This window comes from Raphanus sativus, chromosome 1, assembly GCF_000801105.2.
Source record: "Raphanus sativus cultivar WK10039 chromosome 1, ASM80110v3, whole genome shotgun sequence".
Taxonomy (NCBI): Eukaryota; Viridiplantae; Streptophyta; class Magnoliopsida; order Brassicales; family Brassicaceae; genus Raphanus; species Raphanus sativus.
In genome coordinates, this window is record NC_079511.1 from 7984149 (window position 1) to 8004039 (window position 19891).

Here is a 19891-nt window from a genome sequence, read left to right on the forward strand (position 1 = left end):
GTTTCTTTGAAAAAATAATTATACCACTATTGGTTAGTCTATGCTACGCACAGGACATGATGTTATATTTATTGTGTATAGAACGATTATTTTATTTGGTTTGAAAATCTTATTAATTTCTGGATCAAAATTTATGTTGGTGGATATTTTTTAGATATAAACTCACCGTGGTTTAGATGTTATGATCGTCTAGTTTATCTAATTTTTGACTGTTTATCATCTGATTATTTAAATTGTTTCATTTTTATTAGAATGGATACAATAACTTCAACCTCTTGTTTATATCATAAAACAAACTTTTCATTATTATTTTATTTAATTGTTTTGTTTATTATATTAAGCTTTATAATTATTTTTACTTTTGTTTTGATTTTGTAATAAAATTTGGCGTAGTTTTCCATCTTATTTTATTAATTTCCGGTTTACTAATCAAACAATAACATTAACGAACTTTCCAAACTTTTATTCTTATAATTGTTTTGCCTTTATATTTTTCATTATGTATTTGTTATGTTTTATTAAATTTCTCTAAATTTAGTTGTTCAATTTTCTTTATATATTATTGTTTTAAAACATTTTCAAATATCTCTATATTTTTATGCATCTAAACAATTTCATAATCACATATTATAAGTGATAATTAATATGAATATACTTTTAATTGAGTCCATAGTGAGACTTCATCAATGGTTAAGTGTGCTTTGCCATTGTATGCAAGAGTTCTTCTTCCATCAGTGTACTGATAATCTATATAAGTAGTAATGGGAATATGAATAATTACCTGCGAGTTTCTTAAATTATCAGAAAAAGATTTTTAAAAAAATATTCATAAAATGTAAAAAGTATTTGTATTATTTAATTATAATATTATTTAGGTTATTTTAGAAGTAGTTAAAATATTAAAATATCTATTTTAATATTACATGCATTGTCCGCGAATCTCGACTGGGTTACATTACATCCGTTTTCAGGTTTTTGGACCAAGTGATGCTGTTGGATTCGTTCAGAAACTCTTGAAGGTAAACAACACACACTGGTCAAATCTCTGTAATTCAATGCACACTTCTAGCTACATGGACAGAAGTTTTTTTTGGGTAACCATATGAACTATGTTTAGAACTATGTTTTTTTTTTTTGATAAAAAAGAACTATATTTAGAACTTTGTTTAGAACTATGTGCATATAATTAAAGGGCAATGAGAAATTACTAAGAGCTGTGATTTTGCAGAAAAGGTTGTCTGTAAGTACAATCAGTCGTCGTCTTGTAGACAAAGCTGCGAAGGAGCGTTGTTGCAAAGACAAGCAATCGTGATTGTCTTCAAACGGAAAAAAAAAAGCCTGTGGACGTCTTTTTTTCATGTTGGTTTTGGCTTTGTTTGAAATGTTCCAAACCTTTTGTTGCAACTTTTCTTTTACGAAAGCCTTTTGAAGGCCAGAAAGAAAAATAACATTGAAGACTAAACAGATCTCTCTTTTGATAACGCAATTTCTTCTTTCTTCAATTCGGATTTCTCTTTTGAAAGATGATATTAAAACAACTTCCACAATTAAATTCCATTTTACGTTGGTATAATCATAAATAACCGCCACACACTGCTTCACTAAGTTTCAATCCTTATCCGATTTACTTAAAACTGAACTTAGAAACACGCACTTGTCAAAGGACCACTGCAAACCCCAAAGCTGCATCAGTCAGGTCGCATGGAGCAAAGCCAGGAAGAAATAGGGTACTTTTATGACAAGGATTAAGGAACAAATTGTGTTTCCTCAACAATTTAAACAGCAAACTCCAATGAGCCGGAAACAGGCTAAGCATCCAAAAGGGTAATAACAATAGTAGTAATTGTAAAATTTAGCTTTAAAAGAAGTAAAAACTCTCACTCATGTTCATCATAATACTCTTTCTAGCTTTTAAATTTTTCAGAAAATGGTCTCAGGTTACACCTCTGTAGCAGTAACTCTCAAACCTCACCATAAGATGGAACTAAGATTTGAGTTAGGGAACTCCAGATTCCTTCGTCAGAAGCATTTTCCCGCAGCCCCCTCTTGGTGTAACTCGAAAGCGTCTCCTGCAGTTCAAAGAACCAGAAACCTGTTCAGATTGGATGTTTCTTCAATTTGGTGGTTTCAAATCATTGAAATCTAAGAGTAGTTAGTCACCTTTTTCCTCACAAAATTGGGATCAAGCGCTTGAGGAAGCACCTGAGAGCGCGGTCACTTTTCCAACAGCAATTGTTTTCCCTGTGGTAAAACCCAAACAGATTTGTAAACCATGCACATAAATTAAGATGCTAAGATGAGTGATCATATTATGCATTGCATTTGATATAGTCTCGGAAATCTTTACCTTCAGTCCGTAGAGTGAATCTTCCAAGTTGTGGGAAATCTGAGAATTTTTCAACACAGATTGAATTGCTAACCTGCAGAGATGAAGCAATGGATAGCAGTGATTAGGACTCCGATAAAAATTGGTTAAAGCTGTTAAAACAGATATCTCGTGCGGATGCTTTCAATGTTCCTGGTAAGCTTTGCAACAACGGCACCAGTTACAAACAGAAAACGACCGTGAACTATTGATCTTTTCAAGCAGCAGGCAAGTGGAAAATTTACACATAACACTTTTAAACCAAACTATATCACCAAAACATTGCACCAGGCTCAAATGAAATGAAGTAATATTTCATGCTGTTTCTTAGATTTGGCATAGAAACTTGAACCATATCTTGGCGGAAACAAATGTCTATAAATAAAGTATTAGAGGAAAGAAAGGAAAACAGAAGGAACTAGACCTGTATACGGCAGATAACAGCAGCACCATTCTTCACAAACAGAATTTTCTTTTTCATGGGTTTCCTCGTCTTCATATCAATTTGGCTTATCAATTCAATTATCTCACACTCCTCAACAACCGCATGAATGTGGAGAATAGCCTTGTAACCAGCTGTAAAAATCGCCTACAGGAACATAAAATAATGATGACTCGAGGGATTAAAATTCTGAATAAATTGTAAGACAGCAACACTATTAAGAACTGCATATACTCAAAAGTTGACATTCCATTAGAAAGATACGCTTACATTGTCAAGCAGCTCAAGGATTTGTAATTGGGCAACGAACTCAGTAACGGTAGGTACAGGCTTTACTGCAACAGAAAACAAAGAAAAACTACAATTTAGTACCACTAAAAAAAAGAAGAAAAGACTATGATTCGGAGATACCAACAAAAATCACGTTAAAATTCATCATACTCACCCGTGCTTGATAAAACAAAACCTGCAAGGATATCCTCGTCTTCAATGCCAGTTATACGGACTCTCAAATTCTCACCCGGTCCAGCACGCTTGACTTTATCTTCATCGCAATATATAGCAACAACTTTCACCGGTTCCTAATTTGGAAGATGAAAGTTAGCAGGAAGTCAATGAACTGGCAAATTATGTATGAATATGCGCGAGAAGACATCTCGACAATACCTTGTTTGGCATAACAATCAAGGAATCACCCTCTCGAATGCTGCCAGATTCTACTTTTCCCATAACAACAGTTCCCATGTCTTTGAATTTATCAATAATGGGCATCCTATACAATTCATAAGATCAATACGGGTTAGCAGTCTGAAACATACAAAGATAAGTTATACATAAAATAATTCTCCTTTTAATAAATTAATAAGACAAAACTATAGAAACATTTCCTACTAAGCAGGATAAACTTATGTCAAAGTTGGAGTAGTTGCATGTCGGGCAGAAAATAATGGATATGGATGTTCTGTCCAAAAGCAACATGGATACACGGAATTCTATAAATGCATAGAACAACCTTTAATAAAAGCCCAACCCCTAATGAAAAATACTAAGAAGAAGGGGTATTGAGAGTTCACCTAAATGGACCATTAGGATCCCGTGGTGGAACTTCAATAGCATTGAGAACTTCAAAAAAGCTAGGGCCGCTGAACCAAGGACAGACGTTCCGATCCATACTCTTGTCTATATTAACCCCCATTAGACCAGATATAGGCAGGAAGATAACATCTTCAAAACAAAAGAATAAAAAACAAATTAAACATGCAATTACAAAATAGCTCATATGTCACGTTTATAGTTCACTGCATACCTTTCTTTGTGTTGTAGCCAGAAGATTTAAGAAATGGCACCATTTTCTGTTCTATTTCATCATACCTGCATAAAGTACATAAATACAGGATGAACAGAAAGATATGAAAATCAACAGTGCAAGGGATTAGAAAGGCTTTTGTAAGTACCTCTCTTTCGACCAGTTAACAGTTGGGTCATCCATCTTGTTGATAACAACCACCAGCTTTGACACGCCCAGTGTTTTTGCGAGTTGAACGTGTTCACGTGTCTGGCCACCCCTCTCATATCCTGTTTCAAATTCACCTTTACGAGCCGATATCACCTAAAACCGAAAGGCAGGGAATTAATAGGTTTCCTACGAGAGATAAATGCCACAGAAAGGAATCAGAACAAAGTGACATAGTATTGACGAACCAGCACACCAATGTCCGCCTGAGATGCTCCACTAATCATATTTGGTACATAACTCTTATGACCCTGCAAAAGTTCAAAAAAGGAAAAGAGAATCAGAAAAATATACTCGACATGAATGACAAATGAACAAAAAACTATTACTTTAGGTTGTTCCTTACCGGAGCATCCAGAATTGTAAATCTAGTGGTCTCAGTTTCAAAATGAGCCCTTCCAACTTCAACTGTTTTACCCTGTCAATGTAGCAAGTAAGCCATACATCATAGCAAAGTTAAAAAATTACCATAAACATTGCTGGGAATACTACAGTCTACAGACTCCTGAATTCTGTCATCTCTGACAAATCTATAGCAAAAAAAAAGATACATTGATCAACCCCAGGAAGTACCTTGGCCCTCTCTTCTTCATTTGTATCCATTATATATGCCATATACCTAGCATATAGGACAATAACAATGTTATGGAAACAGAAAATAGAACATAAGCATTCGTTATCAGTTTGGACTAATCAGTAATACTTACCAGCTTTCTCTACTTTTTTCTTTTGCTTCCTTTTCATACTTTTGGATTTGTCGGTCGTCCACCTGGCCGCTAAGGAAGAGGATTTGTCCTCCAATTGTAGACTTTCCAGCATCTACAATGGAAAAAGTGGCCATGTCAGTATTAATTAATTACCTTTGAAACCATGTGTCTAGACAAGGCAACTTTCTAACAATCTAAACTAGAACAGACTTCCCCGGAAACTACAGACTAATTAATAACTATTCATTAAGAAAATTGAATTGATGGAAACAAATCATCAAGTAGACGGCCATACCAACATGTCCAATGAACACCACATTCAAAATGTCTCTTTTTGTTTGCCTCTGCCTCTTCTTCAGCTTCCTCTTTGGCAGCCTTCTCTTGAGCTGCCTTCTCCTTAGCTAAATTGATTGAATAGACAAGAGAGATAAACAAATCTTCAATCAGACAACACGATCACAGAAAGAAGAAAAACGAGTGGTGTAAGAGATATAAGAACCTTTTGCTGGGTTATGCACTGGATGGAGCACTTCCTGATCATGTTCCTCGGAAGCTGAAACCACCAATGTCCAGCAAAAAGAAAAAAAAAGTATCACCAACGAGGTATACTTCAAACAAATTTAACTACCTTTTATGGAAAATAAAATAGAAAGGAAACATAAAAGATCTATCCACCTTGCTGCACATCAGGGACTGGCGCTGATTCTTGAACCTCATCTTTCAGGACTAGCAAGAATAAATATCAAGTATTAGAATTAGCATTCCATATCATGACATCGTAAACCTTGGACACGCATCCCTCAATCACAAGCTAATATCGTACATATGTAACAGATACAGTGAAGCAATAGGAATAAACTGACCCACAGATAGACAATTCAAACAATAAAATATAAACAAAAGGTGTCATGCAACACTCAACCTTCTTCCATTTTATCCAATATCTCAACTCCATCTGTGTTCTGATCTGCGGGAATGACAACCCCAGCTCCATTGTTTTCTTCTGCATATTTCAACACCAACATTTAGCACCATGCGAATTGCAAACTAAGAAAAAGAATGTTAAGCTTATCGTTTTCAGGAATTAGTACCTGCGGAATCAAGCTGTAAAGCGCGGATATCTTCCTCAATATCTACATAGTTGACAAAACACATAAGATGTAGGAAATGATAAAAATAAAAGACAGAATAACTCAGAAGCCCCAAATATTACCAAAGCACATAGTAATGATACAACTGGAACGGAACGATTCAGCTTTCACATAAAGAACTACTCAATTTACGTACAGAAACACCCCCCCAAAAGAGAAGAAAACTACTGAGAATAAGAAATTGGTATAAGCGAAAAGGGAAAGTCAATCAGGTCAAACAAGTTTCATATACAGTAAGCCATCACATAATCCTAACCCCCAATGCTACAAACCTAAATGGATCCGCAAAACACCAGTATATCATAATAAATTAACAAATCTCAGTTCTAAACAGTACATTAATAGTCAATCCAGTGATTCAAAACCCTAAATCCGATTACGAATTCTCACGCCTAAACTTCTAACACGCGAGCAACCGAATCCATCGGCTCCAAGCATAACATAATAGCTAGGAAGCTCAGATCGAGTAACAGACGAGAATCGCAATAGGATAAAGCCACATAGATAAACGGAGCTCGAGAAACCCTACCCATGGCGGATGATTGCTGGAATCGAACTAGAGGAAAGCTAGAATGTTCTAGGTATTATCAAGAGTCTGTAAACTTTGCACAGGTGGAAGTTATATATATTCCGTCGCTGTGTTTACGACCTTCTTTAATTTTCAGACGAACGTAATGAAATGAAATTTCTTACTCATCCGAAGCTTCTAGTTTTAAGCCACGTCATCAAATAAAATAAGCCCGTTAAGGATGGCCCATACTTAAGTTTGTTTTGTGGCCCATTAGGTTGTAGGAAATCTATCCATAGATTATTTCCGTTCATCATGCATTCACCTCCTATATCTTTTTTTTGGGTCAAATCACCTCCTATATTCATCCTTCAATCCTTGACTGCACATATATAAAATATTTTCCCTAATATCTCTATATTTTTCTTTGTTCTGATTTATTTGTTTCCATAAACGTTTCCAGTCTATATTATGTAGATTTGTTGCTCCGAAAAAAAAAATTTAATTTGGTGAGGACCCTTAATAATATAAAATCATAAGTCAAACGGTAACAAAATCTCCAAAATCTGTCACCATTTTCGACCATTCTCTCGTTTTCATTAGGGTTACATAATCTATAAAAAGCTTTTCAAGTTTCAATGGATCTTTCACAAGTTATCTTCCTCTTCTTTTCTCTCTTTTCAAAATCTTTTAGATGTTGGTAAAAATATATATAATATTTTCTGAGCGGCAACTATTGTAGGTTTCAAACTATATTTGACCCTATATTAATACTGATCCTTATAGTTTGAAACCTACAATAGTTGCAGCTGAGAAGATATTATATATTTTAAATTTAATCAAAATTTATTTAATTAATTTTAACTTTGATTCTGGTTGAAAAAGTTTCTAACTTTGCACTTTATTTTATAATGGAGATCTATTTTTCACACAAGTTATATATCCTTCTAATTTTTTTTTATGTTAGTTCTCTTTTTCGACCAGATTAAAAATGCATAGGCTAAGGTTTTGTATAAACTCAATAGTCAATTGTTCTCTTGTTTCTTTTTCTTGTATCATCTTTGATGAATTAAGCCTTGGTGTTTGGGTTGAAGTGCTTGAATTACTTCTGCGTAGCTATTCTCCCCCCCCCCCCCCCCCCCCCTTTTGTGTAAATATCTTTATGCATATGAAACATAGATTTAGGTTAGATGATGGGGCTTGTGAGTTGTGATTGCCAACAAGAGGAGAAATAGGAAAAATTAAGAGGAAGAGCTTCTTTACGTTCAAAAGAGGGTTTAATAGGGTGGAGTAAAGATGCTAAGCTATGGATCCCATAAGCCTTATCAAGCTGAAACTAATTCATGATATTATGGATTCCATATCTAAGGAGTTTTCACTTTCACTTACCCTTTTAATGGCTTCACTCTGTTTTGGATGAAGGAAGCTCTTCATCTCTCTCCCTGTCTCTCCGTCAATTATTATTATTGTTTCAATAACGAATTCTCATAGCTTTTTCTACTTTCCAGGTCTTTCTACAAAGATGATGGATCTGACTCAACTGAAAAATGATATTTATGAAACATACATGTATATATCATTTGTATCTTGTAAATTGTAATTTCCTTGATGTTGTATATATGTAATTTATATTCTGTAACGTTATAAAAACAGATTTGAAGAATTTAGTGTCCACGCATCCTATAATGAACGGTCCCATATATATAATCTTTGCGACTTTTTCAGAATTCTATACATCAAGCCTTTCTCTTTGTATGTTCTTCATTTTTTGACTCGATAAAATTATCCAATTATGTTTAATATGAATTGCATCACTCTATAAGGTCCACCGAACAAGAGAACTCAGATCATAAGTTCGACCCCAAAACTTGACCGAGAGCTTGGCTCAAGAGCTCAACGCTTAGGGGATCAGTTCAAAGGACTCGAACCAACATTCGGCTCATCTTATTATGCCAGGCCTACCATATGAAAGACATAAGAGGAAGCTTGGGTGTAAAAGATTGATATAAGATTAAAGCCATTCAGGTTTTATCTCAGAAATTGACGGTTAAAACTATAATTTACTCTATCTGGCTCTCGCCAACTTGTATTTTTTCAATACTTTCTCACCAAATGTTAAGATTGAAAAGTATTCGGACTGACCATTAAAACTAGGGTTTACCCTATCTAGCTCTCGTCGACTTGTATTTTTTCAATATTTTCTCACCAAATGTTATTACTCTTCTTCTTTTTTGACATCATGTTGTTACTCTTCTATCTTGTTCATATAATCATTATAAATTCTTTTTTTCTTTGATTAGTACATATTTCAAATAACTTATAATCGAGTTTATCTGTCTTCTTAAGAGTCCACCACACCAAACTCAGATTCAACAAATTATATGGACAATCTAATAAAAAATTTGTAAATATATACTGTGTTAAATCTCGCAGCCTAGGAATAATGAAATCAAATATGTTCTTTAACAATGTTCGACGAAAATTAATAGTTTCAAATCATGATGTTAGACAGTTTTTAAATCTAGTAATATTTTAAAATCTGAAACGCTGGTAAGTGCTACGTGGTAACTGTTGTTCCAATACAGCTGGTGAATGTTTGAGATCTAAGAAGAACAGTGTAGATGACTGAGGTTTTGTAGATTGTTGCCTTTTCTACCGAATTTAATTGTTGTTCTAGGTATCCATCCATACATGAGCATGCTGCATCCCTAGGGATGTTATATAGGGTTGTGAGATTTAGGGCTGACCCAACCCATTCAATAATTTAAGAACCCTAACTCAAATGTATTATTCATAAAATGTTTAGGGTCACTTTAGAGCTGGGCTAAAGAAATAAAGGGTTTTCACAGGGTTAACCCTATTAGATATTTTTTGTTATAGAACAATGTTTTGGTGTAGAAACCCTCAATTTTTTTTTTGATTTTTTGTTAAAATTGCTAAAAAAGTTTCTATAAAATTTCAGAAATGATTTTTTTCCGTCAAAATCACAAAAAAAAATATTTTGCCAAATCGGTTTTTTCGCCAAAATCGGAAAAATCAAGTTTTTCCGAAAAACCACAAAATCGAGTTTTCCCACCAAAAACCACAAAATAGAGTTTTTCCGCATAAACTGTAAAACTGGTTTTTCCCGCCAAAATCGAATAATTAAGTTTTTCCACCAAAACCGAGAAACCCGAAAAATCGAGTTTTCAAGCCAAAATTGGGAAATCGAATTTTTCCGTCAAAACCAAGAAATCGAGAAATTGAGTTTTTCCGCCAAAAACGAGAAACCGGGGTTTCCCGCCAAAATCGGAAAAATTAAGGTTTTCTGCCAAAAACACAAAATTTTGTTTTTTTTGTTGAATTTGCAAAATCTCATTTTCCGTCAAAATTTTCAAAATAACTAAACAGTGTTAATCATGTTAATATTATTTGCTTTTGTTTTAAAAGATTTTATAAAATGGGTAACCCTAACCCAACCCCTTCATGCATAGACTATTAGGGTTAATGTTGGGTTTATATTTTATAGGGTTGGGTTGGGCTGGGTAACCCAATACAACATCCCTATGCATCCCAATCAGCAAAAATAACAAGAATTTTTCTGTTTCAACGGCTGTCTTAACAAAGAAGATCTAATCCCGATTATATATGATTTAGCATCGAATTAGTCAATCACTTATACCATTTGTAAACAATGTTAGAAATTGACAAATGGTTAAATATGTAAATTCTAAGTAATATACCAAGAAAATACAAAAAATATGATTACTGCTCTTCTTATTAGATCCATGTACCATTTACTCAACTTCCGTAATTGCTGCAATAAGATCTCTAATCAAAGCAAAACAGAAAATGAAAACGTTACTTCAGGTGCAACTTCCACACCAGTATATGAAAATGGCACCAAACATGGACCTGAGTACATAAAAGCCCATTAATATTAGACCCACTTATAAATCATATTACACAGGCCCAAATAAAGAAACCCTAATCCATTATCTGTCTCTCTCATATAAATCGCTTCTTCTGTTTTTTTTCACGCCATTTCTTTGTATCTCCGCCACCCCTGAAGAAAGCGATAACCCTAGCTTCACCAAGCTCACCCAACAATGGCGGAAGGACTCGTTTTGAAGGGCACCATGCGTGCACACACCGACATGGTCACCGCAATCGCCACCCCCATCGACAACTCGGACACCATCGTCTCGGCTTCCCGCGACAAATCCATCATCGTCTGGAAACTCACCAAGGACGACAAGTCCTACGGCGTAGCTCAGAGGCGTCTCACCGGCCACTCACACTTCGTCGAGGACGTCGTCCTCTCCTCCGACGGCCAGTTCGCGCTCTCCGGAAGCTGGGACGGCGAGCTCCGTCTCTGGGATCTCGCCGCCGGCGTGTCCACTCGCCGGTTCGTCGGACACACCAAGGACGTCCTCTCCGTCGCGTTCTCGCTCGACAACCGTCAGATCGTGTCGGCGTCTCGCGACCGCACGATCAAGCTCTGGAACACTCTCGGCGAGTGTAAGTACACCATCGCCGAGGGAGGTGAGGGACACAATGAGTGGGTTAGCTGCGTCAGGTTCAGTCCCAACACGCTCCAGCCGACGATTGTGTCGGCTTCTTGGGACAAGACAGTGAAAGTGTGGAACTTGTCGAACTGCAAGCTCAGGTCGACTCTTGCCGGCCACACTGGGAACGTCAACACTGTTGCTGTTTCGCCTGATGGTTCTCTTTGCGCGAGTGGAGGCAAAGACGGTGTCGTTTTGCTTTGGGATTTGGCTGAGGGGAAGAAGCTTTACTCTCTTGAGGCGAACTCTGAGATCCACGCGCTTTGCTTTAGCCCTAACAGGTACTGGCTGTGTGCTGCGACTCAGCAGGGTATTAAGATTTGGGATCTTGAGAGCAAGAGCGTTGTTGAGGATTTGAAGGTTGATCTGAAGGCCGAGGCTGAGAAGTCTGACGGAAGTGGTACTGCTGCCAACAAAAGGAAGGTATGTACACACATACTACTAGCTCTTGGTTCTGTTTATATATTTGCCTTGTATTACAAGTTTTCTGCTTTTTTGTAGATACTTTGATGTTTTAGCTATGATTAAGTAGATAATAGGACTATAAGCCTAATCTAGTAAAATGTAGATTTTATTGTAATGTTTTTTTTATGAAATGATAAGAAATGGATTTCCTATTCTTATTTTAATTTTTAATTTTTTGAATTATATTTGTTGGTGTTTCCTTTCCATGTAGTTATTTAGTCGTTTTTACATTGGCGTTGCCATATACTTAATACCATTGATTGCAGTATATCATTGACTAGTCTTGTATCAATGTGTGAAAACTTCTTTGTATGAACTACATATCTAGTGTTGTAATCACTGAATGGGATTTGTTTGTTGGTTTGTGGATAGGTTATTTACTGCACCAGCCTGAACTGGAGTGCTGATGGAAGCACTTTGTTCAGTGGTTACACGGATGGAGTTATCAGAGTTTGGGGTATTGGCCGTTACTAGTTATCCCATCTCTTCTATGTCTTTCTCCTTTGTTGGTTTTATCCATCACTCTTTTGTTTTGTGAGCAAACTCATACACGTTGCATCATAAAGTACTCCGAAGGATATTTTGTTTTATGTCAATTTTAGGTTCGGATCTTTACTTATTTGTGAGCACTTGCCTTTCTAAGTTACTTCTGTTTTGTTCTCATGTTGATTTCATTGATAATCTAGCAAATTGGTCCAATAAGGTATACTTATACGTAACACCCCAAATCTTAAACTATACAAGAAACAGTATATTTGACACTCTAATAACTCGTTTCTTCCATTGCCAATCATGAACATTTATGTGCACAAGAGGTGATCATATCAGTTCCTTTGTTTCAACCGATTTGAATTTGTACTGATACAATGGAACACCCGTTTCTAGTGTTGGAGTCGTGTTAAATAACAGCCACTTTTGGTTATGTCCTTGGTCTGAAAGTGAGTAAAGTATATAAGTTCAGAAAAAAGTGCAGATGAGTTATGATCGGGTCAAGAAGCTGTTCTATATAAGCCCAAGTATTTCAAACAAGATTTAGCTCTAGACAAACTGGTGTTACAGCCTAACAATGATCATAAGGTTATCCAGACTACTAATCTCACTGAATCTGGATAATAACCAGTTTAAAATATATAAGAATTGCCGATTAAATCAATATGTAATTGGCAGAGTGCGAGTGCAGTTGAACTTTCCTTTGAGATCAATGGTGATTGCAATGGAAAGTTTATTTTCTCCAAACTCTAACGGAACTTTGATGTTTCGGAAGATCAATGAGGTTACAATAAATTTATCCAAAGCTTGATGATTCTATAGTCAGACATGACTGAGAAGAAAAGAGGAGGAAAGATCCGAGTGCACAGAAGAAGATATAGTTGAAATTCAAAATCATGTGAACATTACTACAAAGAGAGTCCGTGAGTGAAACCTAGCTAGAGCCCAGAGTATCAAAGTGAAAGCAAGCTGCAGAGGTTCAGAGAAAAAAAAATGATAAGATCAACAATATATGATTTTGTAATATATAGTTCATTTACAATTGATGTGTAATCTCTTGTCTGCCTCATTGTTAACATTCTAGTGTGTATATAATTTTTAATAGTTCATTTACAATTTTAATTTTCAAAGATCACACAAACTAAAACCATATATTATACGCAAACAACTTCATGTAACACAAGCACACAAACATATTAGTATGGCTATGTAAACTATACTACATATACAGATATATTGCGAGCACCGGAATTATAAAATATGGTTCGACATATAAAAGCCACATTTCTTTCCAGTCCGGTTTTCAGATAAAACCCTGAAAATGCTCTCGTTGTTATTCTTTAGTATACTTAGTGGAATCAACGTCTGCGTGAAGCTGGCTCTTTTTGGGCATTGAAGTAAACTGTCGCCACAGGTAAACCAAGATCTAGATGTCCGGCGAACATTCGGGTGCTGAAATTGGCTCGAGAAGGCGGCAGCTGCACCATCAGACCCACCGGTGACCTCTGCCGAAAAAGTACCAATATGTAACGGTGAATCCCCACAGGGGGTCTCGGTTCTGTATATGGCAGTATCTCCTTGCCTGAAAAAGTGAAAACATGCAAGTATGCTCATTATTTATTTTAAACGTTTTCTCGTGGTTTTTCAAATGAAATAAACTAAGTTATAACTTCAGTTCAGAAAAATAAAATAAACTAAGCTATAACTGTTCTAGTACTGGAGAACATGTGTATATTTGGACGTTCTCTATAAACTGTAATTTGTCGCGTTTAAGATTTTTATATGATCACATGTGTGCATTGCTTTTTTACCAAAAAAAAAATGTGCGTTGATATACATCATCAATGTACACGTATGGGCATACATGAGATGTTTGATTTAGATGACACATGACACACGTGTCTTTATTGTGAGAAACTTAGGTAGTATAAGCCCTTTTTCAAAAAAAAAAAAAAAACTTAGATAGTGGCTCTTCTATGCCTAACTTGCAAGTAATTATATTTCGTACTCGACTAATGATGATATATGTAATTTAAATCAGTCCTATATACTATGCAAACTATGCATCTGAGAGTCTCAAATATTTGTTTATGAACCAGTCATTATCTTGCAATACAGGAATCCATTTCATATCAAACCGAAAGCACCACGTCGCAAAGATAATATGTTTAGATGAAAAAAGAGATCAGTGTATCCTTTTTAAGTTTGATACACGTCAGCATGGACAAATGTTTCTACTTTCACACTAACGTCATTTTATTTATAAGCAAGTGAATTAAAACATGATGCAAAACCCATTCACCGTTGTCAGAGAAGTATTGCAAACAAAGAATACTGAATATTAAGTTAATTAGCAGATTCCTTTAAATTAAGTAAAAACTAAGACAAATAGGCCAAATAACTTAGTTTTGACTCTCTCTTTTCGTACCTTTTGATGGATTGGTGCCTCCGGGGATATCTACGACAATCCTGAAACATAAGACATAAGTGTATTATGTTTATACGCTATGTTTTTTTTTTAATACGCTACTAGATTTTGACCCGCGCTTTGGAAGCGCGGAATATTTTACGATAAAAAATTTCACTAATAATTTAACAAATATTTTGGTAATTTTTAAAGAGTGTGTATTTAAAATATTTTTGCATTTAAATCAGTGTTTTTAAATTCAACCCGATTGTGATTATACCGGTTAATATGGAGATCTGACAATTCAATTTAGGTTTTTAAAATATACATATTAAAAAAAATCACTAAAACCCGAGACTAACCGATTGAACTGATGGATGACCGATATGTAATCTAATTGGATTTAAATTGTAATAGTTTCATAATTTGTAATCTTATAATCCAAATTTTAAAGTTCATTATTTTGCAATTTATGAAATTATAACGTTTCTACAAAATTTTAAAGAGAAAATGATATATATAAAATAATTAAGATTAATTATTGTATTGTTTGGAAACATTGATAGTAGTATAAATATATATTGTTTGGAAACATTGATAGTAGTATAAAAAATAAGTATATTGTTTGGAAACATAGATAGTAGTATAAAGAAAGGAACATTAGTGATTTAATGTAAGTTTAATTATAAAGTATGAAGGTGTATTTAATTTAAAAACTTACAAAATAAATGTTAGGTCCAACAGAATGTTTCTGTTTTAATAAGATAGATGTTTATTTCGTATATATAATTACTAGATACAAAATAAAAGAAAAACTCGATGTTGATTAATGCATGAGTTCGTCAGTCATACGCACCAATGGACCCATTCTCTCATGTTCGGCTCGCTCGGGCTAGGTGCGTCTGGGTCAGTCATCACCTGCATGCATCCATTATTAACATTTACCAAAAAAGCCGATAAATTTTCAACTCACGCACCAATCGATCAAACACATCTAGCTCAAATAATCATAACATTGTTCAGCCAAACCTCGCCTATATGCACTAAAAACTCATTAGAACTTATTATTTATACACACGCGTCAGCATATATGTAATATGTAAATATACCAGCACATATGTATTAAAGAACGTATGCATGTTCTTGTGGGATGTTATAATCATGACCATGAGGAAGAGGAAACATGTTATGCATGTGTATATTCAAAGATATGTATGTTCATAAGAGGAATTGCACATAAATGGATAAAATTGAGAAGATGAATAAACTTACAAGGGTGTAAAGCTCATCGGAGTTGCCGGAGATGGTGACTCTAGGAGGGTTGACTGCGGCTGATGGTTTGATCTGGCAGCCGTTAGTGATGTGTTTGGGGCCAACGTAGACAGACATGTTGGCGGTGGGGATGTACATGTCCAACACATCTCCGATCACTCTTCCAACCACCAAAGGATCAACCGAAGCTGCCATCGATCCACGGAAAGAGAAAGAGAAAGAGAAAGAGAGAGAGAGAGAGAGATAGAGAAAGAGAGAGAAGTAGAGATTCTTTTATTTATAGAAGAAGAATCGTTGAGCGCATGTCCTAATTCAGATGGATATGTGTATATATATATATAGATTTTCTTACAAGAAGAAGGTATATTTAAAATCCTTTGACAAATACAATGAATTTGAACAACGATGCAGTCTAATTTATTTGATATTTTCGCGGTTAAACTATAGTACAATTCGATTGTTCTTTTTTGTCTCTTTGCATGTTTGCGTTTTATATATGAAAAATCTTGTATTTATTTACAATTTTTTATAAATCCGTTGAGACATCCACCACCAAAACATTAATTAATTTAGATCTTGAGCTCATCAGAGTTTTGCGTTTAAAGAGTAAATGTTATTTTCTGATTGCTTTTCCTTAGATTTTGGTTGGTAACTTGTTAGTATTCATATAATAAAGTACTAATAATAAAAATATCTCAAGAAAATATCATAATGCGTTAGTTTGTCGTCAATGATTAATATATTACAAGACAATCCACTCGTGTCTTGTAATTCATGGTCAGGTCCAGATTCATCAAAAGTTATACCAACCATCAAAACTAATGCTATATTCAGTGAAACCAACCCTGTGGTAAAATACTAAATCGATGTTGAGAACGAGATGCTAAGTAAGTGCAAATCTAATCTTTCATGTAATATTTCCGGGAATTTACAGTACTGTTCTGACTGATTATAAGCGAAAGAAGAAACAAAAGGAAACATGTTTAAAGAAGCCTTGGTCCGATCAGTGTAACCTATAGGCCATGCATAGGCCATTTCATTTTCATACTTCGATTCATCCACAAACATGACACGTGCATTATCTTGATCTCAGCTATTACCCACGACCCCTTTTGTTCAGACCTGCCACGTGACATCAATTTTGCCGTCAGTTACGAGGATCAACCCTTACACGTGTGGACGATCCTTCTGGTACTAGTTGGTTAAATAATTTTCACAAGTAGTAACTCGTAATGTCTAGACCATCTCCAACCCACCTCTATTTTAATCTCTATATTTTCCTCTAAAATAAAGAAATTCTATTATATAGGTGGATTTGCTCTAATGTATGCCTCTATAATAGAATTCCTCTATTTATAGAGGAAAATATAGAGATATGCTATTTCCATCTCTAAATATAGAGGTAAAAAATAGAATTCCTCTACATTTTCCTCTAAAATAGAAAAATTCTATTATAGAAGCATACATTGGAGTAAATCCACTTTTATAATAGAGTTTTTCTATTTTAAAGAAAAAAATAGAGATGTACATTAAAGATGCTTTTGCAGAATTAAATAATGTCCATTACAAGAAAAAACTTCACGTGCACGTCATACAACCAACCGCCAGATAGTAAGGTTGTAAAGGATATAAGAATAAAATGTACTCCGAGATCATTTCTCTTGGTTTGATTTCTAAAATTCTCTTTCATTTTGTATTAGCCACTTGAAGTGGTGTGAGTGGTCCAATGATCATATATAATTGTTCTCTGTAAACATTCCTCATCAATTAACAAATATGTTATAAAAAATCTACTATATTTCTATAACACGCATCATATGTTGCTAACGAGGGATTCAAGTTTTGACATCTCCTCAGTTGAGTCTATTGGAGTTTTCAATTTGGATGTGTCACATTTTCATTCTAAATATTATTCTATCAACCATACCAACACATTTTTGGCTCTGCTGAATAATTTTTCAATTTAGATGTGTCACGTTTTCATTCTAAATGTTAATGTACCAACCATCTACTGTTTTCGAGAAACAACACATTTTGGTTCTGTTGAATGTTATTCAACATAAAACCAAAAGAACCTAGAGAGTATAACTTTTCCATCTTCATAGGGAATTAGGGTAGGACGGACGGGAAGTAAGAAAAACTAATATTTAATTTATTGAAAGTAAATTTAAAATATATTTATTATTCAGTTTTTTTTTTTACTAAAAAATCAAATGTTTATCTAACTAATAAAAAATCATTTTATTATGTTATTCATTTATATTTTAATATTAATATAATTCAGAATTGTGGTTGACATTCAACGTATAAGTTTTTTTTGTTGAAAACGTATAAGTTTTTTCTCTTTTATATTGTTAATATTTATTTTATATTTTACAGTCTCTTTGAAATCTATTTTTTAATTATGCAAAAGTAAACTTTACCTATCATTTTTAATCAACTTAAAACATTATACACTACTGTTTAAAGATTTACATATTTTAAAAATTATCAAATAAACCATATCATCATCCAAAAATAAGGACTTCTTAAAACAAATATTATTGTTTAGTTCTGAAGGTATAATTAGTGATTATATTATTTCAATTTTCTTTTGTGATATAAGTATTTACATGGTTGATGTTATAAAAAAGTATTTACATGGTTTCATTATATATATATATATATATATATAATTACTGTATGTACTTAAAGTAATGATTTATAATTACGGTTATGTATTTAAAACTATGGTTAGGATTTGGAAATGGCAGAAAAGAGTATAATTACTTTGGGATGACTTAACAACTCTAGGAACATACATGAAGATTTGGACCTCTGTTGTGAAGATCCTTATGAAAATAATAAGAGATGAATCTGTGTATAACATGTAAAGACACTTCAATGAGGAGGTTCAGCAGCACTTAACAGTTGAGTTTGAATAGAGAAATGAGACTTGAGAGAACCCCCTCTGAACCGTTTAGTGATAGAGATGATTAAATGGTGGTTGGCAGGTACACTCATTTAGCTTATAGCACTCATTTGATAATTTCTTTGTAATATTTGTGTGTGACATTTTCTCCGTATGATTAGAAGGTCCTTGTCTAGATTCAGTGCATATGTAATTACTTTTATTCAATATGTAGGAGTGTGCGTGTTATGGGTTTTTTGCTATCGTTTAAAGTTAGAAACAAAGTTACAAATTATTGGTTATGGAAATAGATCAAGAGTATGAGGGGTGTGTGTGTGTGTGTGATACGTTCATTGTAGGCTGAATTTCTGATTGCGTAATTGGTGTAAGGTAAAATAGTTTTGTTTTATTTATTACGAAATTGGAGACACATCTCAGAGAGTATTGAGTAACTTAACATGCTTAAATTATGAAAACAAATTTTATGGGCGGGATGGTGGGTATGGATTCTGCATGATTGCCTAGTAACCTTCAATCCGAGTAAACTTGTCCGCCACAGTCTTCCGTCCAAGATCACAGCCATATTCCTAACTGTATTTTCTGCATTAAAGTGCTTCTTTGGAGGCTGCTCTATACAGGTCCATTGTTTGGCCTGAAGTTAGGAGATTGCCATTGATGGGGTTTGAGTTTCAAAGTGACTGTAATGTTCTAGATAAGTAGATGAATTTAAACGCAGGCTACGTCTTTATATATAGGCTAAGATTTTCTTCTTTATTTATGGCTACTTGGGTACATCTATGTATTTGTTATATTGGGCACACTACTTTTTTCTTTGTAAATCATTGCTACGTGTTTTTCCCACAGCTTCAGAGAGTCATTAAGTTCATATTCGATCGTTCATGATCAATAGTACAAATGCTTATGAATTACAGAGGATAATTTAAAATTTAAATCTGTGAAGAGGCAAGATCCAATCATCCAGTTCAAAAACAACATTATCTAACTATAAAGTGGGAACATAGACAGCAATCTTTTATTTTCACACCGAGACACCTTATACGAAGAATCTTATGAATGAATAATATCATTTCGCAGCTTCTCTAAGTATATGATATCTCAATGTAAAAATGTGAGG

At 34.3% G+C, this 19891-nt stretch overlaps 3 protein-coding genes across 3 annotated transcripts; 1 reads left to right on the forward strand and 2 right to left on the reverse strand.

Moving 5' to 3' along the window:
* Positions 1–1715: 1715 nt before the first annotated feature.
* On the reverse strand, positions 1716–6849 carry LOC108817815 (uncharacterized). Its single transcript, XM_018590618.2, is given in 21 exon segments — positions 1716–2069; positions 2161–2241; positions 2348–2420; positions 2790–2954; positions 3078–3142; positions 3253–3388; positions 3474–3579; positions 3881–4031; positions 4114–4178; positions 4262–4416; positions 4509–4571; positions 4667–4738; positions 4894–4939; positions 5028–5139; positions 5323–5350; positions 5352–5428; positions 5527–5580; positions 5703–5753; positions 5950–6030; positions 6119–6160; positions 6708–6849. Coding segments are annotated over 20 exon segments (1605 nt in total). The 5' UTR covers positions 6712–6849; the 3' UTR covers positions 1716–2069; positions 2161–2182.
* Positions 6850–10701: 3852 nt separating this feature from the next.
* Positions 10702–12317, forward strand: LOC108818311 (guanine nucleotide-binding protein subunit beta-like protein). The gene is made up of 2 exons (XM_018591246.2): positions 10702–11656; positions 12071–12317. The coding sequence occupies exons 1-2, from the start codon at positions 10775–10777 to the stop codon at positions 12170–12172; spliced, it is 984 nt and encodes a 327-aa protein (XP_018446748.2). The 5' UTR covers positions 10702–10774; the 3' UTR covers positions 12173–12317.
* A 1002-nt stretch (positions 12318–13319) lies between these two features.
* On the reverse strand, positions 13320–16170 carry LOC130511625 (protein MOTHER of FT and TFL1-like). The gene is made up of 4 exons (XM_057008889.1): positions 15867–16170; positions 15451–15512; positions 14616–14656; positions 13320–13769 (listed from the first exon to the last, which is right to left on the reverse strand). The coding sequence occupies exons 1-4, from the start codon at positions 16059–16061 to the stop codon at positions 13546–13548; spliced, it is 522 nt and encodes a 173-aa protein (XP_056864869.1). The 5' UTR covers positions 16062–16170; the 3' UTR covers positions 13320–13545.
* Between the last annotated feature and the right edge of the window lie 3721 nt (positions 16171–19891).

Bases quoted from the DNA above. Each gene is read 5' to 3' on its own strand.
- LOC108818311 (XM_018591246.2), top strand. From the start codon at position 10,775: ATGGCGGAAGGACTCGTTTTGAAGGGCACCATGCGTGCACACACCGAC. The intron at 11,657-12,070 runs GTATGTACACAC...GTTTGTGGATAG, and splicing joins CTGCTGCCAACAAAAGGAAG to GTTATTTACTGCACCAGCCT.
- LOC130511625 (XM_057008889.1), bottom strand. From the start codon at position 16,061: ATGGCAGCTTCGGTTGATCCTTTGGTGGTTGGAAGAGTGATCGGAGAT. The intron at 15,513-15,866 runs GTAAGTTTATTC...GGATGCATGCAG, and splicing joins CCGATGAGCTTTACACCCTT to GTGATGACTGACCCAGACGC. The intron at 14,657-15,450 runs GTGCGTATGACT...CTTATGTTTCAG, and splicing joins ATGAGAGAATGGGTCCATTG to GATTGTCGTAGATATCCCCG.